The 27065-nt window shown below is 38.9% G+C and overlaps 1 protein-coding gene across 1 annotated transcript; it reads right to left on the bottom strand.

Annotated features, from left to right (window-relative positions):
• Window positions 1–1270: 1270 nt before the first annotated feature.
• Window positions 1271–26703, bottom strand: fkbp5 (FKBP prolyl isomerase 5). The gene is made up of 11 exons (XM_014988127.2): window positions 26319–26703; window positions 12070–12203; window positions 11794–11938; window positions 11342–11484; window positions 9876–9990; window positions 9634–9790; window positions 6662–6752; window positions 6394–6477; window positions 6123–6308; window positions 5775–6014; window positions 1271–5007 (listed from the first exon to the last, which is right to left on the bottom strand). The coding sequence occupies exons 2-11, from the start codon at window positions 12172–12174 to the stop codon at window positions 4906–4908; spliced, it is 1368 nt and encodes a 455-aa protein (XP_014843613.2). The 5' UTR covers window positions 12175–12203; window positions 26319–26703; the 3' UTR covers window positions 1271–4905.
• Window positions 26704–27065: the final 362 nt, after the last annotated feature.

The raw sequence follows: 27065 nt of genomic DNA, 5'->3' as shown, positions 1-27065 counted from the left end.
AACGCACTAAATCCAAGTAGTGACGCTTCATATATTGCTTTCTAAAAGTAGTTCTACTGCCCTCTAGTGGTTAAATAAAGCAAACACTTCGTTTATCATCAAAATGGAGAATGAGAGAAAACTGTTCCGACTTGCTATCATTACAGGTTTGAATCTTTAATATTGGTAAAAGATAATGATAGAAAAAATGGATGTCGTATCTAATGGATGTCACAACTGGACAGAAAATCACTGCAAAATATTTTTTTATAAACAGATTATTTTTTTCTTGTACCTAAAAGGGGAGAAATTAAATCCCAATCTACTGTTTATATATAAACTAACAATAACACTATGTAATATTTGTTGAGCAACAAAAAATGCTATTTGTATTACATCTAGTCATTTTAAATCAAACACATGCAGACATTTATTTTTATGTTTGTTTGTTTTTTTTTTTCCTTTTACTACACAATAGATCCACACAGTATATCGGTACAGCATGTAAAGTCCTGCTAAAATACCAGAATTTAGTGATGCAAAACAATGAGGCGGTGATGAATCATTTCAAAAGTATCTTACGTGTGACGTGACATTTATCCACAATCCAACTGAAAACACATCTGTACATGAATAACCTGGTTCCATAAATATGCATATCTTTAATATCTTGTTAAAGTACTTCTGATTAAATTTCAGTATTTTTGGTGTCCCACACATAGTTTACAATATTTGCCAAACTCCGTTTTGTAAAGGTTCTCCAAATCAGTCAGGTGACGGGATCAGGTCTTGTCATAAGATCTCTGTTTCTAAATTTCTTTTCTCTAGCCCATTGATAATTCTGCAAAGCCACTTTACTTTGGTCATTTGTCGCCTCTCTGTGATGTACGACTGTAGCCAATGGAAGCAAATGTCAGGAAAATCCTTCTGGGACAGTGAAATATTATTTCACGTTCATCAAATTCACTATAGATGATGGTATTTGTGGACACCAGGAAGCTGAAAGCTGATTTTGAATCAGCAGGTGTTTAAAACTGAGTAGGTGTGGATATTTGCTGCTTTTGTTTTCCCACTGAATTTGAGTGAATGCCACATTAAAACGTTTTAAAATTACTGATCAGCCTCCTATTTCACGTCGCAAAATCCTGACATTCGAACAGAGACTTATACATATTTAAGAGCGACTGTGATTCCACCAGATGATTATTCTCTCAAAGAGCCGGTTCATTTTACTGGCACGTGTGCGCTTGTGATCGTGGATGTGCAAAGACGACATGAGTCACACACACAATTTAGTCTGAAAATATTTCTTTTGCATAAATGCCGATTCAAAACATGGATCATTTCTTTACAAGACAATGATCATTTCAGTACATGTAAACACATTTTGTGACAGAAAAGCCTCAACAGTTTTGATAAATCCAATCACACATCAGACACACTGCAGTTTACCCAGCTGCTTTTTCTCTACAGTTTTTTTTTTGTTTGTTTCTATTTCACATCTAGAATCTCTGATTAAAATGAACCGAGAGGTGACAAAAAGAAGCCTGAAATATTTTACTTATAGTTGCAAGTTGGTAAAATGTCCTGTAAATCCTAGTCTACAGATTAAAACGGCTAGGAAAAAGTACTTCATGCTCATTTTCACTATACAAAATATTTGAATATTTAGAGGCAGCAGCACTTGAAAACATTTAGCAACAAGCTGTTTAGAAACCTTGTCAAGATACAATAATATATACAGACACACAAACACAATGTTGTCACTTTTTTTTAGTTTTTTTTTTTATGCAAAATCTTTAAGACAGCTAAGGTTTTCATTCTGAACCAGCCAAATGTTTCTAAAACATCTCAATATTATTGTCCAGAGAGATTTGGACATGACATACAAGAATGACAGTGTTGGTTGGACAGAAACCAAAGTGCAATATTGCCCTTTACACAAACATTAACACACTTTTATTTTATGTTTTGTTTTTTCATTTTTAAAAAGAAATGGATTGAGTATGAAGTAAGAAAAAACATTTTCAGAGCTAAGGCAAAAAAAATAATAACAATAATTCATATCGCTAGAAAAATAAATTAAAGAAATTTGTGATGATTCCAAAGTTTCCCACACGGACGAAGAAGAAGCCAAATACAAAGGCAGGGGTGATGTCCTTTTGTTTCGGGTTCTGTCGTCACTATAAGCCTTCGAACGCATTGTGCCATTTTTACAGTGGACACGGGTTCAGTTTAACTCTTTAAATGTATTTAAAGCTCCAGAGTGTAAACAATAATTTAGGTTTGAAGGAGATGGGGCTGCAAGCTACTCTATCTGACACAAAGTTAGAACTAAATTGTGTTTTTACCAATTAACCTAACGTGCACATCTTTGGACTGTGGGAATAAACTGATGAAAAGAAATAAAGGTCTCATATAAAGGCTTTGGGCGTCCTGCAGGATCAACCTTCCTGCTGTTTCTGCTGTGCGAGATCTAAGTGCTAAACCACTGCATCACTAATCATATAACACACAGGTGCATCTCAAAAACCTATGACATCATCCAAAAGTTTATTTACCTCAGCAATTTCACTAGAGAATTGAAATTATATATTGTCTAGAATCACTGAGCACAGAGTGGTGTATTTAAAGCCCTTATTTCTGTTAACTGAGACTTAAAGCAGATCAAAACTTAATAAGAAACTTAGAATATTACATAAAGCGAGTACAAAGATCATTTTTAATGGAGAAATGTTATGTTGTGGCCTAAATACTGATGAAACAACTGTGAACTCCATCAGATAAGAATCGACGCCCTCCAGTAGGACGGTTTGTCAGAAAATCGCAGCTAAAGAAGCTGGCTGCTCACAGACTGCTGTATCCAAGCACATTAAAAGAAAGTGGAGCTGAAGGAAAAACTGCAACAGCCAAAAGGCGCACAAGGAAAACCCAGACAAGGATGTTCATGAAGTGGCTGGAGTCAAAGCCTTAAAAGCCACCAGAAGGCATCCAGCAAATGGAGCTGTAACTGCTGCGTTCATTCTGAAACACAGATGCCAGAAGTATCTTATCTGGGGTAATGATAAAAAAAAAAAAAAAGACTGGCTCGTCATCAGTGGTGCAAAGTCATATATTTAAATAAAAGTAAATTTAGCATGTCATTTGGATATCAACGTCCCAGAGTCTGGATGAAGAGCAGAGAGGCACAGAATCCAAGTCGCTTAAGGTCCTGAGTGAAGAGGATTTGGGAGTCATGTCTTCTGCTGGTGTTTGTTTGGTCCACTGTTTTTTTTGTTGTTTTTTTTTCTCAAGTCCAAAGTCAAAGAACTTCATGTTTATTTCTACTGAGAAGCTTTATGGAGACACTGATGTCATTTTTTTTCAGCCGAACTCGGCACCATGCCAAACGATCGACACTTATTTGACCGTGGCATCGCTGTGCTTGATTAGGCTGGACAGAAAACATGGAGTTATGTCAAGAAGAAGATGAGACACACCTAACAACACATGAGCCGATCTTCTTCAGTACCTCAGAGCCACAGGCTGATCACCTCAGTACCATGATGGCTTCATGCAAAAAGAGCTGACTAGGAAACATTTCACCATATGAAAAGAGGTCTGAATACAAATTTGATTGATTGATTGATTGATTGATAGACCCATATTTCGGCATGGAAAATATTTTTCCATTGATCTAATATAATATTCTAATATTCTGATCTTTAAATCCAGTAACTAACACTTTAAATACACCACTCTGTGTTATGAGTCTCTTTGACTTTCCATTTCTGAACTAAATCACTGAAATAAACTTTAAAATGACGCTAAAGTTTTGGAGAATACACCTGTATTTGGTATTTTTCATCAGACTAACAGTTTTGCAGCTGCAAGTGGCTTAAAATGTAATAATTGCCTTTCATTAAACCTCACACAGATGTTTGTCGTCATTTAGTTGAACTTATCACAGTACCAGACTTGGCTTTTCTTTAATACTGTCTGATTTGTGAAGTATATAAAATTAAAAAAATAAAAAGATATTATCATGGATATATAAATTTTAGTGCATTATCATTGTCAAAACAAGTTTAGGAAAACAAAGTGCTCAATTTTCACTCCTTTTCAGCTGTTGACACATTTTTTAAAAAATATCTACAGACAAATGTCAATCAGGAATTGCCACGTCTTAAAAATACAGATCTTTGTTTTAGGACCATTTTGGCATCTATTTGTGCTTTTTTTTTTTAAATTATTAGTATTTTGATCTGTAATTTATAAAATCTTTATTGTCTAAAAATGAGCTGTCCCTATGACTTATCCATGTTTAACCCAAGCTTAAGCTAGGTCGTTGGGTGAAACATAATTTATCGTGTTTTTTTTTTTTTAAACACTACTGAGATAAAAGGTTCTGCCTTTTTTTTCATCCAAAGTTCATATTGCACATTTTTAAAATTTTGCAACGTTTCAAGTCTGAATCCCAAACATGATACACACATGCAGCTGCCCTAAAAAAGGTCTAATACCAAGTCAGAAGCCTGAAAACCAGCAACACTGGTCTTGGGAACAAACTATGGAGGCACATGTCAGCACAGTGGCCAAATGACTCTTAAAAAAGGGGTGGATTCATTTGGGGTTGTTTTTTTTTGAGGAAATGAAAGTACTTTTTTCTAATAACAGACTGGACAAAAAAGAAGTGTTCATATCAATATTCACTCTGTGATTTTTTGTTTGTAGTACTGTCCCCCCGGGGAGGAACGTTCAGGCTGCCCAACAGTACGCGTGACAAATAAATGCTGTTCAGCTCACTCTCTGCTTTATATGCAGGAATGGTCCCGCTGGATTTTGGGTTGAAGAGGTGCGGATTAGAGGCTTTTATTCAGCTTTGTCGCCGCCTCTGCTCCCTGGAGATAGGAGGCTGTCTCCTCTCCCTTTTTCAAAATGTTCCTGCTATGATGGGCAGTCCTGACTTCGTCGCCTTCGTTTAATGCCCACATCGCCGTTCATGCCGCCCCGCGTGCTCTCGTCCTTTCTCCTCTTCATTCTCCCAGTCTGTTTGGAGGAAATGGGATTTAACGTGAGCGCGTAGAAGAAACCACTGCCAGAGATACTTGAAACACTGATTCCACATAAAAATGACAACGTAACAAGAAAACTGTACATAGCACTTTAAAGTTTCCGGTGTTTATCGAACGTCTTTCGAACATTTTGTGCCATTTATTCGTGTCTTTTTCTACAAAGCCATGAGTCGCCATGAGATGTTTCACCACTAGAGGTCAGTATAACACTGAAGAAGTACAGGCAGGATGCATCAGAAGGAACTAAACAGATAAACATTTCAGGTTGAAACAGATGTTTAGGATTGATCTCAGGATAGAAAATGGAGAATCTCTTACACTTTAAAATTGAACACATTTTTATAAATGTTTTGAAATTATTTCTATTTTCCTGTTTAACAAACTTTACGCTAAAGAATATGTAAAATAAGGTAGGATTATTTATGTCATTTTTGAGAAAATACACGCATTGTGAAAAAAAAACTAGCACATATCTGAACATATGTGTATTGATGCAGTTAACTCTCATTTTAGAAACAGTTAAATAAGAATTATAATTTAAAAGTCAACAAACATCAAAAAGTCAGTTCTTTTCTCAGTACATTAGTTTATGAAAGTATTTTAAAGTTACATTATGGCACCACTTAACTACAAGAACTTATTGATTTTCAGTTTCTTTTCAGAAGGGGAAATAAAAGGGAAAAAATGTGTTGTAGCACGATTCCTAAACTACATTTAGCCAAGAATGGACAGTGTACAGACCTTGGAGTCCCTCTCCGCAAATTTCTGGAACATGTTGGCGTAGATCTTCTTTTCCTGCTCTTGATGTTCCTTCATCTTGCTTTGGCAGCTGGAAAGCTGAGCGCGAGCAGCGCGATTCGAGGGGTTGACTTCCAGGACCTTCTGAAAGTCCGCCATGGCCAGGCTGTACTCGTTGCGGAGAAGCCGCGCTTCCCCTCGGCGATACAGAGCCTTCTCGTTGCTCTCATCGTGCTCAATTACCTTGCACAAACAAACACAGGCACATGGAGAGACATTAGCATGCAACAGCAGATAAACATAGCCGGAGGGGTGCAGACGTGCGCTTCCCATCAGGGCAACACAGCTCACCTTATTACAGTTGTCCACTGCTTGAGAGAACTCTTTTAGCCGAAGGAAGCATAGCGCTAAATTGAGGTGAGCTGTTAAAACGTAGTCTTGTATCTTCTTATGCTGCTCCATCCCGGTACCGCACTCCAACTCCAGCCAGGAAATGATCCGCTGGTACTGGATGACTGCCTGGTGGTGCCGTCCCGCCTAACGGTGAAACATGCGGATCGGTTCTGAGCAGATACGTAACCACAGCACTTCAATGGGAAACAACCAGCATTGAAAACTATACCTTGAAATACTGATTCCCTTTAGTTTTCACTCCAGAGACGAGATCCAGCTTTTCATTCAAGTCCATTTCCCAGGATTCTTTAGCCTGGTGAGATAAATTATTATTATTATTATTATTATTATTATTATTATTATTATTATTATTATTATTATTATTATTATTATTATTATTATTGGGATAATATATGTTTTTCTAATCTGATCGTCTGTAAAGCAAAATTTCTGCATTCTATTCATAAAATTACCAAAAAGCAAAAACTGTCACTCACCCTTTTAAAGTTTTTTAGAGTAACTTCATACACAATTTCTTTATCTGGTCCAACTTTGTACTCGGGTTTGCCTTCACTACCAAACCCATACCTGTAAATGTATCAAAACCACACAAATTTAATAATTACACAGAACAATAATTATTAAAGGCCCTATTAATGGTAATTGTGATGAATTAGTGATACTCCTTGGCTTCTTCCACATTTTGCCATATTAAACCTCAACTACTCAATTTCTAAAGATATTTAATGTTTTCAAACTACCTAAGGGTGAGTTTACACTGCAGCCTGAAGTGACCCAATTCCGATTTTTTGGCAATTCCGATTTTTTTTGCAGGGCCGTTCACACTGCCAGTCAGTGTCGCAACTACATATTATTCAGGTGGATGCGAAAACATAAATCGGCGTCCCCCTCCTCCCCCGAGACGAAGACACGTGAAAGGTAAAACTCGCTACATTTACCCCGTTATGTGCACGAGGTGAAGGAGCGTAAGGGTTCGCTGAAGTGTATGCGAAGACATCATCGGCACACTGCCCCCTCCAGACGGGGTTTTGACACCCCCTCTGGTGCAGCGCCCCTATGCATTGCATGCGCTGCATACCCACTTTTTGCGCCACTGCTGCCAGTAAATGCGACCTGTATGCGTTCTGCAGTGTTAATGGGCAAACGACCTGAAAGTGTCCCGCATGCGCACTAGAGGGCGCAATAGTGTCAGCGTTCTAAGTGTTCTGTCAACCCCCATAAAAAGAAGAAGAAGAAGTGCTCAGTGTTTGCGGAAGTAAACATGGAGGCTAACGGTGGAGCTTAGCTTACATATTTGAAGTTGTTGTCCGGCCGGAGCAGCATATTAATGACTTAACCCTCATATATTCCGTCATGGTTGTTGTTTTTCTTCTCGCTTGCGCGTATCAGGACGCAGAATACTGAGATTTATTGAGAATCAGTGACGTTCAGTTCGGATGAATGTGACCTGGACGTTAGGTCACATTTGAATCGTATACGTATCGGATATGGGTCGCATTCGAAAAAGAATCCGACCTGTGCTGTTCACACTGCCATGAAAAGATCGGATACAGGTCGCATTACTCAAAAAAATCGGAATTGAGTCACTTCAGGCTGCAGCGTAAACGCACCCTAAGTAGATTTAATTCCTTATCAGCTCATGATTTTATTTAGGTGCATTGGAGTAAAGGAGTGTGAATTGTGTGCATAAAAGTAGAAAAAAATCCCAATAAAAGACATTTATGGCTATAACGTTGCAACATGTCAGGGTCAGAAAATTAAGTGTTTTCTTGCAAAAGCCACATATCAAACCAACCTTTTATTAAATTTGATAGTAAACCTGCATGACCAAATATCATGTTTAGGAACTAACCACAGAAGGTTAATAATGATGGCACACAGCATAACAAGACTTTGTGAAAGAAAAGTTAACATCGTTGCATTTTGAGGCAACCAAAGGATTTCAATACGAAGCACATTCCAGAGCCTCTGTTTCATTTGTTGCAAACCAAATGACTAAGCTTAACTTCAAAAGGTTTCTATGCAACTTAAAGGGTGGAAAAATGCATGCATATATAAGTCTAATGAGGAACAGACTGCTGCAAATCGACACAATAAATTTGCAGATTTAGATGGAGCCTCTGAAGAAGGACAAGAGCCAGAAAGAACAGCTCTGATTCATGCATGAACAATACTTTCCAGTCTTTAATGATCTGAGCCTGAGAAGTACTTGTTGCTCTTGAAACTATGGCGCTGCCTTGACTCTCAAGGTTATCTACTGTGTGAGTGCAAAACAGTTTTGCTACATATTTCTAATACCTCCTTTCTCATGCTTTAGCAGAAAGTACGACAAATGGCCACTGTGAGTAAATGGATTTTTTTTTTTTTTAGTTTGTTTTCATTCTCTGAAAGAGTTTTATATTTGCGTCAACGATCGCTAATGTGACGTGACATTAGCCATTGTCTGTTTCGTAGAAAGAGCAGTAATGTACTCTTTATTCATGTTTTCTTAGAAAAATTATGAATTACGCACAATTTGGAAAAATTCAATTTTTGACTTATGAAGTATACCGTTTAAGCAATTTCGCTAACAAATCTAGCGATCCTTAAAGAGTCACATAGCACATTTTCCTACACAGTTGATATCCTGCTATTGGAATATTTAATGCCTATCATCTCTGCTTTGTGACAAAAAATATCCATAATCTCTGTCAACATTCTCAGAGCAACTTATAAAGAATAAAAAAAAACTGTTGAAGAAGGTTGGAAATGTTACATGCACACTATAAATATACGATATGTCAGTTTCTCGATATAATACCTTGGTTTTCATACCAATTGCAATTTCCATCAAGGCAAAGCAGGGCATAATAGTGAGAGGAACAAAATTTGTACATTGTTTAAATATTTTATATATATAAAATAAAAAAGTCTGAAAATCAGATGTATCCCCATTAAATCAAAATAAAATGTTCTTTTAGAGGACTTCAGACAGCTTCTTGGCCTACAAGCAGAACTCTTTGTGTTGCAGAAAAGTAACACTCAAACACACCGTCCCTATAGTGAAATACGGCAGTGGCAGCTCATGCTGTGTCTGTGTTTTGCTTCCAGAGGGGTCAAGATGGAAGAAAGTTTTGTGACTCCACAAAATTTTGACCCAAACACAGGTGTGCTCCAAAAAAAGATTCCTTTCATTTCACGACATTGAAGTCTTTGTTTGTAACCCATTAAAAAGTGAAAATATTCAAGGAGTATGAATAATTTAACAAGCCACTATATTTGTTTTGATTCAATAATATTTTTTTTTTTGGAACATAGACACATGCTACTTTTGGTCAACTTTGAAGTTAGTTATTGTAAACTTACAGTCAGGAGAATAAAAAATTAAATCAAGAATCATTCTCGTTTGAAAATCACAGAGGAAGCCGGAGCACATTTTGCAGGCTTTAAAGATCTGTGAGAAACTTACTTTGGTTTAAGGTAAAGTAAGCAGCATTCTCCTCTCTGCATCTTGTCCATCGCTCGGTCCACCCCCAGAGGAATGCCTTTGTCTTCACCTTGACCAACAATGAAGCTAACGTCCCTGCAGTCGAACAGCCGGTCCCCACAGCGTCCCTCCAGGTGCACTGCGCGAAACATCACACACTCAACCTCCGACAATATAATTTAACCACAATGCCATTGACCTGTAAAACAAATGTTTGAGGTTACCATCGACGGTCGCTCCGTCGTTAGGATTGCTGTAACCTTCCCCTTTGACCTTTATTCTCCTCATAATGCCGCCATCAGCTGTAAGTATCTCTCCTTCAAAGTTAAGCAGCTCCATCTGTTGTAAAAAAAAAAAAAAGAAATTCTTCTCACCATTTCTCACAAGTCTTTTTTTGCAATGCTATCTTATTTTTAATACTTTGAACAAGTACTGAAGTTATCTAGCTTTGTGAAAGTAAACAGGTGGCGCCTGTGTGATTTGTAAATGGCTGGTTACTGAAGATAACAGTAACCAGTGACTGTGAACTTGATGATTGGTTTTTAGTCCATAAGTTACCATAATTTAAAAAAAAATTGACACTTCGTTGGGTTTATGCATTAATTTGGCAAATCAGGTCTTAAGTGTTGTTTAAAGTTCTCTGTGGCTTATTAAACCACCAGATACTTTTTGATTTTGAATTTTTTCCATATTCATTCCAGTAATATTCATTCTTTTTTAGCATTGAGACTATCAAAATACACTGTTCAGCACTATACACCTCACTGAGTCAAGTTTGCTCAGTTAGGATGTAGGTTAATGCGACACAAATCTTTTGACTGTTTCAGTGCATATGCATAAACATCTTTTCACACATTGCATAAAAAGATGCAATATAATGCTAATTATTTTACGTTAGGATAATTTCAATTTCCTAAATACCACAACAATAAGAGAATGTCTTTTTAGCTGCTGAAAAATCAAAAGTTTACATATATTTTCCAAGCTTTTAGTGTAACTGCCTTTTAAACTGTATTATTTATGTTAAATGTTTTAAGTTTCCTGCCATAAATGTCTCACATTAATTTGATGGGATTTTGTCATTTTCTTCCAGACAGAACCGCTCGAATTTAGAAAGTTTTGTAGGCAACCTTGCTCAAAAACACACACACGGTTTATCCGGACACTTACATCATGACTTTGTGATTAGCACTCCAAAGTAAATTTATTTCGTTATCTCCAAGACACTAGAGTCATTGTCCGTCTTTCAATATTTCCATACAATGTTCTATCCTCACGATGCCATCCATCCTGCTGCAAAACTCCTACATAACGTGACGCTGCCGCCCCCACATAGTTAACAGTCGAGGCGATGTTCTTCCCCTATTTTCCTCTAAATGTAACGTAACATGTGCGTTATTGAGAAGAATAGTACAAAAAATAAGAAGTTTGGAAATATTAATCAAAATTACATTCCCCTTGAAATCTTCAATGCCTTTGGTTACTTAAAACATCAGTGTGTGTCTTTAAAGAACATGTGAAGCTTAGATGAGGCAGCTGTTCGGTCAGTGAGGCATTAAAATAAAAAAAACTTGTGAATTTCATAATTAGCAACTCAGGCTTTGGACACAAAATACGTGCTTCTACATTAGAAGAGTTCCTCAGACTGATTTATAATTAATCTAAGGCTGCAGCAACAGGGCGCACTGACCTCAAACACTACTGAAGAGTTGGGAGGAATTTTGTCTGGATTTCCAGTCGGTCCGTAGGCATAATCTGGTTTACAGAGCAGGGTGCACACCTCTCCTCTCTGCATGGACAGCACACCAATGTCCCATGCTTTCAGGACTTGTCCTGTGAGAGGATAAAGATTCAGAAAAGTCATTAAAATTTTTTACAAAGGAATTAAAAATGCGCCTCACTGTGAATGTATTTGCTGTGAAACATGACGCTACTTCCAGAGAGTACTGGATTCTATTTGCATAAAAGCTAGACTGGAAACAAGGAAATGCTTCTCTGGTATTTGTTTAAGTAATAAATTACATATTCCCATCAGCTATTAAAAAATTAGGTCTGTCAACTAAGTACTTTTGCATTTCTGCTAATTACTATTTAAAGTAAAATATGGCAGGAAGTTTCACAGTAATGACCGATGGCAGCTACCTTTTCCTACATTAAAGCAAAAAGGCTCCTTCCGTTCCCAACTGCAATCAAATTTCTTCCCAGTAAGCAGTTTTCCAGTGTAGTGTACGGTCACTTTGTCCCCGATCATTGGCCGGTCCCCATCGAGTCCCTGACGCCTCACAACCTGGAAAAAAAAAAAAAAAAATAGACGGAAAAAGAATTTTCCATTAAACAACATCCAAAGGAGCAGCAGCTGTAAAAGTCAAAGGAAACTGAAAACAATGTACAGAAAATGTAAGCAGAGATAATGCACACCTTGAAAACTCCCTGATCTTTCCGTGGTGTTACGTCAATACCGTTCGCAGCAAAGACAGCTGTTGCTGACTTATCGTCCATGGGCAAAAACTGATCTGTGGTCATTGCTGCTTTAAGGGCATCACACAATAACACTGCAAAAGACGCAAAGAAACACACAAGCCAACAAGTTAACAGTCTGATCTCTGCTGATTCTTTTTATTTTTTTTTAGCTTTGTTTAAGGAAAATCAAACATTATGTAACTTTTTTTTTTTTTTTTGCAGCAGTGAACCATGAATAAAAAATAAAACCAAGAATAAAATGCTAAACATAATCAAGCCCGAATGAACAACTTTCATCTTCACATTATATAACCTGAACCTTTTAAGGACATGTGTTCTGAAGCTATGCATTGAGATGGACTCGTATTAATAGCTTTGCTGGAAAATGCCTCATTAGCAGCTGTATGAGGAGCACCACTGTAATACACCTTGTCTGATCCCCACACAGATTAGGTCATTACATAACCATGTGCATGTCCCTTTCTTCACCCAGCCGTGTTCCCTCACAAATTACGTTATTTGGCATTGTGCTCTTTGACTCTCTCTCTCTAAATAATGTCAGGGTATTGCAAAAGCACCAAAACTACGCTTGCAACACAGCGGAGTGGCATTCAGATGTTTGCACAGCGTATTTTTCCTAAAAACCTCTTCATTATTAGTGACGTCTTCTCTCCGAGAGCCTTAAACACGCAGGGAAAGCGTGGGCTTAGCCACACGCTCACACTGTGTGCTCATAAAGCTGTGCCGTCTCAAAAAGAAAAACAAAGCTCAGATATCCCTGAGACGGATCAATACGCTCATAATATGCCTCTTCAGAATTTGAGGTTTTGATTTTCTTAATTAAATCCCGTGCTGTAGTTCAAATGCCATCTTTTCGGTTACCTTCCTGACTGTTTTTGCCAATGTGAACACACATTTGGTGAGTTAACGCAACAGAGCTATTCACAAGATAGCAAGCTCTACAGTTACACAGATTTAGAGTACTTCAGCTAAACTATGCCACAGGGTCTTATAGCAATGTTTCTATTAGCATTGAACAACATTAGCACGGGGGAAAAAGAGGCCTCCAGGACGTCACTGCATTCACACTCTTTGCACATGGAGATGCTAAACAAAAAACCAACAAAGAGTAGGACAATATTTTATATGCATTTTGAATAGATTGAAGTGAATCTGTTTCAACTTAAAGGAACATTTGACTGATTTGCCAAAAATAAAATGGAGGAAAAAAAAAAAAAAAAAAAAAGATTGGCAAAGAAAGTCTGCATGGGCATGTGCGAAGGGAGCGCCATGCTTATTGAGACCCACTAACACGCTTGCCTTATTGTGGTTAAAGAGCATAGCTTCTTTACCCAGTGCTTTACACAAGCAGAACCAAACAATGTCATATTTGCAAAGAAAAACACAGTTAGTTCTAGCAATGGCATTGAAAAGAACAGCAACAAAAACAAGCGAGATTAAACCAAAGCTGCCTTTGTCACTGTTTATGTGAAAGAGGGTGACCATATTTTGATTTTACAAAAAACGAGGACACTTGTCCGAGTCCTGAAACACTTCAATGACACAATCCACATTGGTATTTTTATGCAATTTTTAAACATAGATTACCACAAACCAACATGGTTTGGCTATGTGGCATTTATTCAGTGATATTTATGAAGGAGAGGCAGAGAAGCAACGTAGGCGGTGTGGTTGTTTTTAAATGGTGTTGAAAGTGTAGGGAAATATGATGTATGTGATATCATTAAGTATTGTTAAATACTGCCATCCCAGCAGTACTTATATCAGATTGTCATACTAGTCCTAATTTTTATGCTGGTGCATCTTTAATGATGATTGTTGTTCTGCAGCTTAGAAAATGTACCTTTAATAATAACCTCTCACTTTTTAAGTCAGCTGTTAATCAATTCACATAAAAATCAGAAATTATATTTAACGTAACAGTAAATATAAAAAGTAGATGTCTTATAAGGACACTAAAAAATGTGTTCTCTAGTCTTTAGTTTTCAGATTTACCCTCAGTGTCACTCTGCGCAGGGTTTTTATATATTTTTTGTGTCCATGTGATCTATTGATGCATCTATAAAGGGCCTCAAGACTCTAGAAGGCCATAGACATAGAAGTTAAAACAAAAAAACATATGTATGCTTAGATGTTATCTTATCATTCAAATCAAATTAGATGTTGTTTGTATTATGCTAAATTACTTCAGTGTGAAAAGGTGTTTTCTCAATACAATCTTGATTGGCCCTGAAATGAAAATGAGTTTAACAGCCCTGGTTTTCAGTATAAAACTTTTAGTCCCAAAAGTCACTGATTGACATTAGTTGATGCTTAAATTACCATTTCCATAAATGTATAACAGAGTGCTGCAGAAGCATGTTACTTTTACGGAAGAAAATATTTTTTAACACTACTGCATTGTAACATGATAACTATATTGTATAAACATGATAATCTATCGTACAGTCATGATAATTATCTTGCATAAACATAATCATTTATCTAGAAGGCGTCTACAGTATGCTTTTACTGCAATTTATTATGAAGACTAGTGCAAAGGCCAAGTTAGTCAAATTTTACTACAAGTTTTACTATTTGGTCTAAGATATGGAGAGAAACTGATGCTGCTGCACGTTGTTGTTGAAGTTATTGTTAGTACAATAAGGATCCTAAACAGAATGGGCCTGCACAGAAGAAACAATCTGACCGATCCTCTCGACATGGCAGCCTTTCTCATTGACCAGGTGGAGAGTTATGGGAGGCATCAGTTTCACCACCTTGAATGTTTCCAATATGGAGATGTTGTGACTCGGAGTACAATGAGACATTTGTTCAAATTTATGGACCCTATCAGCGTGGAACGAAGGCAAAGTAGGTGGCTGATGCGACACTTTTATCTAAATCCTCTACCTAATTTTATGAGGCATAGATGTCATGGTTTACGTAGGAATCTCAACAAAGGGCATCCATCTTCTTAGTCATTCATTCATTCATTCCTCTCCACATGTATCCCAGATTAACTTAGTGTTCAAACTTCTACCTACTGTTGAGTCTTGCTTTCAATGCAGCATAAAAGCAAACTACCGCCATCCACCATCTGGATGAAATTATCACATTCACACAATATAATTATCAAGTTTATACAATTTATTACCATGTTTGTACAATATAATTATCATTTTATAATACGACAGTGTTCAAAAACTTACTTTCCTCCATGACAGAGGGGCTGCAGAGAAATCAATAACATTGTAAGAGTAGCAATAAATTAGTAAAGCAAAACTACATTTACGTAAAACCACAAATGAACTTTTGTTTTAGCTCTTACACATATTTTTGAGTTTTAGTTTAGTTTGCACATTCTAGTTTTGCTTTTAGCCTTGCGGTTCACTTAGGAAATACTAAAGGTCACAGTACAACATTACGGTTACCTTTTCTTGGCACACACTCTGCATCATTAATCTGATTGAACCAAAATTAGTTTGTAATAACTTTCTTTCCACTACACAAACAAGATGTTATGTGTGCATCCTGGCTGGCTGTAGGGGGGCTCAGACAGCGGCAACTTCACACATGCATGATTTATTAGCAGTCAGGTCCCAAAGGTTAGCAGCTCTGACCGAAGCTGGGAAGGACTCGCTTTTTTTTTTTTTTGAAAAGGAGCCAGTAGAAAACTTACTGAACGTAACAACAGAGCCTCAAAGTTGGCAAAACCGAGTCTTGTACATGTTCATTCAATTGGTGTCAGTGACTTCAATTATCTGTCCTCTGTAGATGTTGGGAGAACATCATGTTTTCAAATTTACTTAGACACTGAGTTCATTTCCTGTGTGGATCTGTTTCCCCACTTTTATACTGGCAATTGCATTCATACACTAAATAACACTACAAGAAATATCAAACGTACTTTGCTAAAACTGTAATAGATATTACTAAAACCAAGAACAAGTATTTTATTTAAAATAAAATAACTGTATATCTACAATAACAACAGCTGTTTTCAGGGTTTTTGTTTCCAGTCAGCTGCCATACCAGGAATAAGATGTGCCGTTCCTGTTTACGTTCCAGATGTTGTTAGTGGTGCAGCACAACGAGCAAAGACAAGAAGTTAGAAAACTAGTGGTTTGAAAATCCAGTGAGTTTTACCGGTTGTGGGAGACTTTTGGATGGTTTTATTGCTACATCCACATTGCAACTGTATTGGCAGGTAGTTGTGTTGGTGGGAGTGTTCAGTAACATTTTTGTTGTGGATGTTGCTTGGTGAACAACAGACACAATTATTCAAGTCCCTCTGGCTATTAGTCATATGCTGTAAGTGTTTACTGGATGCCACTGCTGTGAATTTTCGGTTTTGGGAACGCAGCTGAAGTGTTTTTAAGTTGCTATAATTTATTGCCTATAACGATGGGTCTAAATTTGCACACAGGAAGGAAATTTGTTTTGAGTGTTTGAATTTATTGTCCTGCCTCAGTATTGCTACTTGTGTTTATCAATCTGAATACTTCCAAGATTTTATCAAAGCTCATGCCAGAATACATTTCAGACACACTTTAGTAACAACACTATAACAAAATTTGTATTATTATTATTATTATTATTATTATTATTATTATTATTATTATTATTATTATTATTAGAGGATAATGAGTATTCCATTCAGTTATTGTAAGTTTATCTACGTACAATAAGATTATTAACCTACTTTTCAAAGTACTTACTAAAGGTGTTAGAATGAATAAAAATGGTATTGGATTATTTTAAGAAATCTCTTTAACACCAACTAACGAAAGAGCTACAAAGATACACAACAGACGTCCTAAGTCGTAATAAAACAAAATTTAGAATTAAATTAGCTTCAAATAGCTATTTTCTTTCTGATTGCCAAAAACTGTGGTTATGAATAGACAAGCAGTTTACAAAAGTGCCGATGCTCCGTTCTGATGAACCCTCAGTAAACTGGTTTCGTACTTCAGAGCAATTTGAATTTTATTACACAAATCTGACCTTTACGCCGGCGTTATCGCAAGAACATCTCCAGCTGCAAAGTTACACAAGAGTGAGAGGCAACAAAAAATTACAGAAGTATTTGACACTTGCAGTGACGTAACAGTCGATGATGAAACAGGTCTGCGCGAAAAAATGTTCAGTATGCGGCCTGACAGACAGGTCCATTGCCAACATCACAGACATCCATGCGGAGGGGAAAAGAGAAAACAGAAGTTTGCCAAGCCCATAAAAGCTGTAATGACACGTTGCTGTTGAAGCTGCTGCATGATGACTCTTTTATCTCATCAGCAATTATGTTCCACTTTCCCAAAATCAATCCCAACAACTAAGCCCTCTTTGATGGAATTATCCTGGTATGGCGAAAGTACAATGGAAAAGGAACGGCCATGTTAAAGCATGTTGCCAATCAGGGTGGTTGCCATTATGCTTTCACAGGCACCAGCTGAGATATTAACACTTGTGGATTTTGAAAAAAAAAAAAAAAGGAAGTAACAAAAAAAGGTTATTTTCACAATGAGATACTCTACATCTTACAGAAAAAAGAGTGTTTTAGTCTATTTAGGGAGTGACATCTTTTTCTTTTTTCTTTGCTGCCATTACAGTAATTAGTTTAGATTTTTGATTGCAACATCAGGAGTCTGTTCTGGCCAATTATCTGATATGAGAAAGCATAAAGGGTGTGGAGGAATAAGTCGTAAAGCATATATTTGACGTAAAACTGGACAAAAACCCCTTTTTTCCCCCCTGATATTCTGAATAGAACAGAAGCATTTCTGTTTCAAACAGGTAAAAAACGACTCCTATAGAAATGCAAAATATTCTGCTCATTAGACAAATTGCAAGATAAGAGATTATATCTTCTCATTGGGGGAAAAAAAAAATCATGACTTTTTCAATTTTGTTCAAGTTAAAACAGATTAGGGGAAATTGCTTCTCTGCTTCCACTGATTAAACATTTACAATTCAGATCTAGTTTTTCCGAAGCAAGTGAAAGTCTTGGCTAAAAAGTCAGCAGGTGGTAACATTAGGAAGGGGATGGCCTACGCTTTGACTGCAATTCAGCAGTCAGCTAACATTTGCAAGGTGACTTTAACAGCGGCTTTAATTAGCTGCATCAATTTTCTGAATCTCATTTGCTTTGCAACTCCTCCAAATAAACATTTTGTTGCAGGGATTGCCTTCATAATGAATAATTTGAATTCATTTTATTCTATAAAACCTCAGCTGGATGACCCAGCAACGAGATTGCCTTTCTGAACACGGGTCAAAATTTGAAATGATTCTTATAAATTGGCCATTGCAAATTCTGCACACTTCAATCCACGAGTCAAAATCATGAAGACCTGAACGACTTGCATCCCGTCGCTCTGCTCCTTGACTTTTTGTGCCTCTCTTAGAAATAAAGTGTTTATCTGCAAGAAGAGTACAAAATGTTCCCTCCATCGGCCACAAAGCCCTTTTATGGACTTATAAATTTTATAGATTTGATCTTAGATGTAACTTATGCATTGTCGAGAAAAGTCGAGCTCATCCCACTTCCCCATGCTGGAGATTTTAGTTTAATAATAACAATAAATAAAGTTATCTTTAAAACTGATTACACAGGTGACATCAAGACCCAACAGTAGAGTCAGACGGTAATAAAATTAATCTGGTTGTGTGTGTTGTTATTGTGTCCTGCTTTAATTCTACTTTTTTCTATTTAATCATAAAAAAATCATAGTCTGACAGAAGGAGAGTTATGAAACAGGAAAAGCAGGTTTCCTGGAAAAAGAGGAAGTTTCCAGCCTGCAATGATTAAAATAGTTCAGACTGCTCATTTTGGGCATTAAAGGTTTAAAGAATAAAATCTAAACATTTTGAGTAATTGGATAAAACCCAGAGTAAAATACTTGAATTAATAATGATAACTTATAATTAAGCTAATAATTAATATTGGTTGATGTTGGTTTGATTATAAGAATATTTAACACTTACTCTTACACTTATGGAAGTACTTAAAGGTGAAACAAGTAACTGTAACATGGTGTCAAATGATTAGAATAATGAATTATTATTGGTTTCTTTTCAGAAATGTCTGTAAGAACTCACATTATGATTATAAGAGTAACTAATAAGTAATGGTTATTATAATATTATAAGTGAATGCTAAATCAGAGAAACTAAAAGGGTATGAATGTGATTTTGACATTGAACTGGAAATGGTGTAAAATGTGTAACTGTAACTAAAGGTCACTGATGTTGTGTTAGAGGTAGATGGTAGGTGAAGGGTCAGGTGGAAAGAGGAACTGATGGGAGAGCGGAGGTGTCCAACGCCTTATTGCTAAACTTCAACTTACCTAAGAGAAGGTTAGACACAAGAGGACTGTTGAGCAACTCGGGGACATTAGAACAGACATCAGGTCATGTCCAAAGATGGTGATGAATATGAGATTATCGGTCCAAGCAGTCAGCCAATGAGACAAAGCTAGCCAATGCAAATGCACCAAAAGGGTGGGTATATCCTATATAAGGTGAGTGCAAAGAGGAGTCTTTGGTTGGATCCTTCAGGCAGCTTCGAGCCAAGATCGAGATGGACAAAGAACTCTGCAGCTGAAGAAGAGCCGGAGCCACAGAACCGAAGACTGTTCTGCACATGGGGACCAACCCGTTAGCCCCGCAACATGTGGCTTCAAATTGCACTTTTCTCAGCTGGGTTCGAGACCCCAAAGACAAAGACCAAGGCAAAGATGAAGATAAAGACAAAGGCAAAGAACAAAGGCAAAGAGGAAGAACTGGTGTGTTCCTTCCATGAGATCAGCCCTTCTACATCTCGAGAGACCAGAAAGATCGTGAGACGAGGAGAAAGGAGCTACAGAGCTGCAAGACAAGAAGGAGAGGGCCGCTACGAGCATGAGGAAGTCACCCTGAGGCCCGAGACCTGCCGCTCTGACTCAGTACTCTTCCTGTACTGGGAGCCTCCTGCTGCTGCAACACCTTTTTCATCATCAGGCCAGTTCTGGGGTTCAAAATGCCAAACTCCGTCCGTCTCTCTCAAAGTTTTTCTTTTTTAGTTCACAGTGTCAGCATTAGGGAAAGATAGGCTAGATTATTGATTTTACTTATTTGATTATTTCTGCTACTGATTTAAGCTGTACTGACCCTTGCAAAATTGCCTTACTAATAAAATAATTAGCATTAAGAAAATCTAAAAGATGTTGTGGACATTCAGTTAATGAGTCACCTTAAAGTTCTTTGATGGTTGTAAAATAGCTATGAAGTTTGATTCTGGGAGGAGAAGGTGGAAAATGTTTTATAGGTTGCTTTTAGCCAAAACTAAAACAACACCCTTGGGACTCGCCCGAGTCACTAAAACCAACCTGGTTCAATAACAAGTGCAAGTTGTAATAAGAGAAAGAGCGACCGTTAACAGGTGTGCTCTGTGAAACTAGCTGATTCCGGGCTACTCTATCTGGCTAATTCACAGGGTGAAAAAGGGTGGGACATCTGGATGAAGGTCGTCAGAAACCAGGCTAGTCTTTCTCGCACCCAGCTTAAACAGAGTTTACTTCAGTTCTGGGTAGGGTAAATCTCGGCAGATTTAGGAAACTCAATTCACCCGTTAGACGGAGAGCTGGGAGCAACATCTCCCTCCTCTCAGAAGAGGAAGTAGAGAGAGAGAAGGGGGGGGGGGGTGCTGTGCAACAACAAGGTGGCGCCCAACGTGGGGCACCGCCCCTTGAGAAGAGGTGGGCCCATTTCAAATGAGTAGGAAGGACCTACGTTAACCAAGTCAGTAAAAACAGAGAGGCGAGTATCTGAATAGCTCACTTGGAGGCTAGCTCTTAAGGAATAGAGTTAGTGGTGACTGATCCGGCTGTCAGTCACAACCCTCGCAGTAACTGTATGGCATGCAGGTGAGGGAGAGCTTCTGCTGAGGATAGACGCGAGTGTCCAGACGAGAAGCCAGTAGCCAATAGCCTAAACCCATCCCTGCTCGAAGGCTAAAGAGAGGCTTTGGGGGAAAGGCGACTCGAACACAAAGACAAGCAGGAGAGAAGATGAAGATTGATCCCTGTCTAGATCCCTGTTCCAGTCAGCCCCAGTGAGAGTGATTCTGTATGGAGAGGGATTTGAGACATGGACTCGAGTGAATCAAAGGAAGGTTGTCTTTGCTGGAATCGAGAAGTGGGACAGTTCTCCCAGAGGAAGGGAGGTCCCAGAAGAGTACGGGGACGAGGTCGTGCGGAGCGTGCATGGGGCCCTAGGACATGCAGGCGTGCGATCCACCCGTAAGGAGCTGGTGGAACAAGACCTTTGGACGTCCCTTCAGACCGTCCGATGCAGCTGTGAGACTGTGAGTATGTGGTCCATACGCAGGGCTCTCAGAGCAGCGGATGGAAGGGTTGTTCATCAAAGAGCACATTACCCAGGGCTTTAGTCTGCATGGATGTAGCAGACCCCATGGATAACAGAAAAGAGAGGTCAGGAGTACCTCTTGGTGCTGATGGACATGATGTAACAGTGACAGCTGTAGAAGAGTAGGTCTTCCCCTGCAGAGAAACTCCGTTCACGTCACGGAAAGCAGGGGGCGGAGGCGCTTCTCCTTTTGGCCCAGAGAGGGAAAGGGGAAGTTGCGGTTTGCAGTGTCATTGAAAACAGGGCAGAAAGTTTGGATTAAAGCTCAAGATCGGCCTGCAACAATGGTGATCAAGCTCAAATTCAATGGAAAGAATTTTGTGAAGCAAGTACTGCACTGCAAAACAGTACTATTAATGAGGAAAGGGGTCCACAAGGTCAGTGCTCAAGCCAGTTCTTAGCTAAAGCGAACCAGAACATTGCAAGAATCAAGCAACATGCCATCACGTGTTAGATTTTCCACTATTACAGGATGATTGCCATTCAAAGAACAACTTCAAGGCTTTGACTGGGAGGGCCCTGAAGAAATTGGATTATGCTAAAGAAGAACTCCTGTCACAAACGGATGGATTAAAATGGAAAAGGGACTGAAGTCGTGAGGAAGGAGTGGCATCATAGAGAACCACAAAGATCATCCTGCAACAAAGCATTGAACACCTGGAAGGGGAAGGGTCAACAGTTTCCTCCCAGGACCTGAACAACTTCTGATGCCTCCGACAACTCCAGTACCCCTTGATGACCTCCAGCGACGGAAAAGGATTACGATTGTGGATAAAGCATCCTGCTGCTTATGCTTTTTGTGTTGTTCTGCTGAACTTCCAGATTTTTTTTTTTTGTGAAGTTTCTGCCTCAGTCCGTCAACTCATCAACCTGTCCATAAGGAATTGCCACATCCTGAAGAATCGACAGTTCATCCAGCTGAGGATCAGAGCGACCTGGGTTCTCTTCGACATTCATCACTTCCTGGGAGGCATCAAAACTCCAAGGAGGGGGTGTCAAAGAGCAGTGGAGTTTTGAGACTCTGCATCTTCACATCACAAGCTGCTGAGTCCTTTGTGACGACTGAGGATCTGCATCTTCACATCACAAGCTGCTGAGTCCTTTGTGACGACTGAGGATCTGCATCTTCACATCCCAGAGGACCATCTTCTCTTTCCAGGGGATGACGACGCAGACCTGAAGGAGGGTGTTGGGTTCCCAGCATGTGAAAGGTCCGACCTCGAGGAGGGGGTGTCGAGAAAAGTCGAGCTCATCCCACTTCCCCATGCTGGAGATTTTAGTTTAATAATAACAATAAATAAAGTTATCTTTAAAACTGATTACACAGGTGACATCAAGACCCAACAGTAGAGTCAGACGGTAATAAAATTAATCTGGTTGTGTGTGTTGTTATTGTGTCCTGCTTTAATTCTACTTTTTTCTATTTAATCATAAAAAAATCATAGTCTGACAGAAGGAGAGTTATGAAACAGGAAAAGCAGGTTTCCTGGAAAAAGAGGAAGTTTCCAGCCTGCAATGATTAAAATAGTTCAGACTGCTCATTTTGGGCATTAAAGGTTTAAAGAATAAAATCTAAACATTTTGAGTAATTGGATAAAACCCAGAGTAAAATACTTGAATTAATAATGATAACTTATAATTAAGCTAATAATTAATATTGGTTGATGTTGGTTTGATTATAAGAATATTTAACACTTACTCTTACACTTATGGAAGTACTTAAAGGTGAAACAAGTAACTGTAACATGGTGTCAAATGATTAGAATAATGAATTATTATTGGTTTCTTTTCAGAAATGTCTGTAAGAACTCACATTATGATTATAAGAGTAACTAATAAGTAATGGTTATTATAATATTATAAGTGAATGCTAAATCAGAGAAACTAAAAGGGTATGAATGTGATTTTGACATTGAACTGGAAATGGTGTAAAATGTGTAACTGTAACTAAAGGTCACTGATGTTGTGTTAGAGGTAGATGGTAGGTGAAGGGTCAGGTGGAAAGAGGAACTGATGGGAGAGCGGAGGTGTCCAACGCCTTATTGCTAAACTTCAACTTACCTAAGAGAAGGTTAGACACAAGAGGACTGTTGAGCAACTCGGGGACATTAGAACAGACATCAGGTCATGTCCAAAGATGGTGATGAATATGAGATTATCGGTCCAAGCAGTCAGCCAATGAGACAAAGCTAGCCAATGCAAATGCACCAAAAGGGTGGGTATATCCTATATAAGGTGAGTGCAAAGAGGAGTCTTTGGTTGGATCCTTCAGGCAGCTTCGAGCCAAGATCGAGATGGACAAAGAACTCTGCAGCTGAAGAAGAGCCGGAGCCACAGAACCGAAGACTGTTCTGCACATGGGGACCAACCCGTTAGCCCCGCAACATGTGGCTTCAAATTGCACTTTTCTCAGCTGGGTTTGAGACCCCAAAGACAAAGACCAAGGCAAAGATGAAGATAAAGACAAAGGCAAAGAACAAAGGCAAAGAGGAAGAACTGGTGTGTTCCTTCCATGAGATCAGCCCTTCTACATCTCGAGAGACCAGAAAGATCGTGAGACGAGGAGAAAGGAGCTACAGAGCTGCAAGACAAGAAGGAGAGGGCCGCTACGAGCATGAGGAAGTCACCCTGAGGCCCGAGACCTGCCGCTCTGACTCAGTACTCTTCCTGTACTGGGAGCCTCCTGCTGCTGCAACACCTTTTTCATCATCAGGCCAGTTCTGGGGTTCAAAATGCCAAACTCCGTCCGTCTCTCTCAAAGTTTTTCTTTTTTAGTTCACAGTGTCAGCATTAGGGAAAGATAGGCTAGATTATTGATTTTACTTATTTGATTATTTCTGCTACTGATTTAAGCTGTACTGACCCTTGCAAAATTGCCTTACTAATAAAATAATTAGCATTAAGAAAATCTAAAAGATGTTGTGGACATTCAGTTAATGAGTCACCTTAAAGTTCTTTGATGGTTGTAAAATAGCTATGAAGTTTGATTCTGGGAGGAGAAGGTGGAAAATGTTTTATAGGTTGCTTTTAGCCAAAACTAAAACAACACCCTTGGGACTCGCCCGAGTCACTAAAACCAACCTGGTTCAATAACAAGTGCAAGTTGTAATAAGAGAAAGAGCGACCGTTAACATGTGTGCTCTGTGAAACTAGCTGATTCCGGGCTACTCTATCTGGCTAATTCACAGGGTGAAAAAGGGTGGGACATCTGGATGAAGGTCGTCAGAAACCAGGCTAGTCTTTCTCGCACCCAGCTTAAACAGAGTTTACTTCAGTTCTGGGTAGGGTAAATCTCGGCAGATTTAGGAAACTCAATTCACCCGTTAGACGGAGAGCTGGGAGCAACATCTCCCTCCTCTCAGAAGAGGAAGTAGAGAGAGAGAAGGGGGGGGGGGGGGTGCTGTGCAACAACAGCATGTGTCGGTCTTTGTGTGTGTGTTTGTGTCTGAACACAATGTTCCTTCTATTCACAGTTCCCGCTGGCAAAGCCTGACAGCGTTTGCCAATCGAAGACCCCCTCACGTACGATCCAGCTTCAAATCTTTTTCTGCGGGGGGGTTGCAAAAACATCCCATGTCAAATTGTCAAACTGAGGATGTGCGTTCACATTCTGGCTATCCCGGTGCATAATCTGAACCACAAAACAACTACAACAACTCTAAATAACTGACATTTTCCACAGCATGAGTAAAAGTTTCCAATTTCACCCATTTTGATCTGTTCGTCTGCTGTGGTTTCCATCTGCTGCATTATCAAGTGTGAGACACTAAAATAAACAGGGTGTGAATATGGTTACGATACAGATAAGATGGCAAGTATGGGCTTTGTGTACCAAAAAAAACTAAGATACCCTGCGGAGGAATGCGGGAAGAGAACACAATGAGCCAAAGAGCACATCCAGAGACGCACACAGTGTATCTGTACATTCTGTCTCACATCCGTACTCAGCTGCTGATTCATACCTAAACAAGTGGAGACACTGTGTGTGTGATAAACCTGTACACATCCCAAAGCACGGTCTGAGTCTGGTTTCCCTTCCTCGCTCCAACCTGTTACAATTTAGCATGAAAGCTTTGCAAAGTCAAGTTCACAGAGGTCACTTTTTTGGGGGGGGAAATGTTGCAACAGTGGAAAGATTTTTGTTTTTAATGACTAAGTGTGCCTCTCAGTTTATTTTTTAAAGTTTTAGCCAATAAAATGACATAAACACTGTATAATTATATATCTGTATTACTTCAATTAACTATAAACCTATTTTCAAAGACAGAAATAGTACAAAAAAAACTGTGCCTCTATACTTTTATCCTCTTCACCTGGTTTGAATCTAATACAGCCATAAATTTAGAGTTACTCAGTGAACTTGCAATGTGCCCTGTAATAAGCATCGTGGCTTTAAAAACGAAGCACACAATGTACCGGAGTTAATGTTATAATTCTAAGAAGTAGCCATGAAACCTGTAATTTATGAGAAAGACATCTAAGCCTTCCCGGGATTCTGGATGTTCTCATCCTCCTCCTCCTCCTCTGGGACCCACACAAACGTAGACGCATGCAAAAAAAAAATAAAATAAAATAAACAATCTAGCATCAACCCAAAAATTAACTAAATTTGTCTCACTTTTTTTTTTTTAATTTGCGTGTTTCCGAAATGAAATCATTGCGCATAACAAGTGTCCATTCACTGCCAGTCGTGAAATCGGACTGGTAGGAGGGAAAAGCCGGTAGGCTTGAAATCAACTTCTTGATCCAAGTTTTCCCTGCAACAGAGTTAATAAATATATTAAAAAAAATACACTTACATTATCTCGCGATCCGCCTTTTTTTTTTGTTGTTGTTGTATATAACACGTATAAAAATGTTCCCGGTCGCTGCAGTTGAACGCGTCTTCTCCCTCTATTAATTCAAGTCTGCGCTTCTTCTTATCTTAAATCCAGCTGGGTACTAAGTGTTCTGCCCATGTGGTTTTTAGGTAGCGCTCTTTTCTCTCTTTTTGCCCCACTCTCCTCTCTTTCTTTCTTTCTTTTTCCTGTCCTCACTTGATGATGACTGGCTGTGCCGGTGTAGTCCCCACATGCAGCTCTGTCTGACTTCAAAATGACACTGTGGAGACACTATAGACACATAGAGACGCACGGAGTCCGAAATTGACAGAGAGAGAGAGACAGAGGAGGTTTGGGGGGTGGAGGGGGGGTAGAAAAAAAAAGTGTGTGGCGGGGGAGGAGGGAGAGGGAGGGGGGGGGGCAGAAACGTGTAGAGTTGTGGGAGGGTGTTTAGTGTAAAATTACGGGCAGGTCTTGGAAAGCAGCCACAAAGTAACACAATGTTCCGGCTGTACTGTAGCTGTACCGCTGCCGCTGCTGATGAGAACACTGTGTTCCAATAGACACCCTGACCTGTAACCCGTTCCGTGCCAGGCCGGGAACAGCCTGTTCCGCAGCAGACTGTCCTCTCTCTCTCTTTCTCTCTCTCTCTCTTTCTCTCTCTCGCTCTGCTCAGCTGACAACACATATCAACAACACTCCCTGCCTGCACTCATACGCGGGGAT

This window comes from Poecilia mexicana, unplaced genomic scaffold (assembly GCF_051168715.1).
Source record: "Poecilia mexicana isolate PSO_F unplaced genomic scaffold, ASM5116871v1 scaffold_5, whole genome shotgun sequence".
Taxonomy (NCBI): domain Eukaryota; kingdom Metazoa; phylum Chordata; class Actinopteri; order Cyprinodontiformes; family Poeciliidae; genus Poecilia; species Poecilia mexicana.
Note: the sequence above shows the minus strand (reverse complement) of the source record. Positions and strands in the feature narration are given on the sequence as shown.

What these genes read in the sequence shown, in the direction of transcription:
- fkbp5 (XM_014988127.2), bottom strand. Translation starts at nt 12,174, where the DNA reads ATGACCACAGATCAGTTTTTGCCCATGGACGATAAGTCAGCAACAGCT. An exon ending in TTACTTTACCTTAAACCAAA is followed by an intron (nt 6,753 to 9,633) that starts GTAAGTTTCTCA and finishes ATACATTTACAG; the next exon opens with GTATGGGTTTGGTAGTGAAG. An exon ending in CAGTGGACAACTGTAATAAG is followed by an intron (nt 6,015 to 6,122) that starts GTGAGCTGTGTT and finishes TGTTTGTGCAAG; the next exon opens with GTAATTGAGCACGATGAGAG.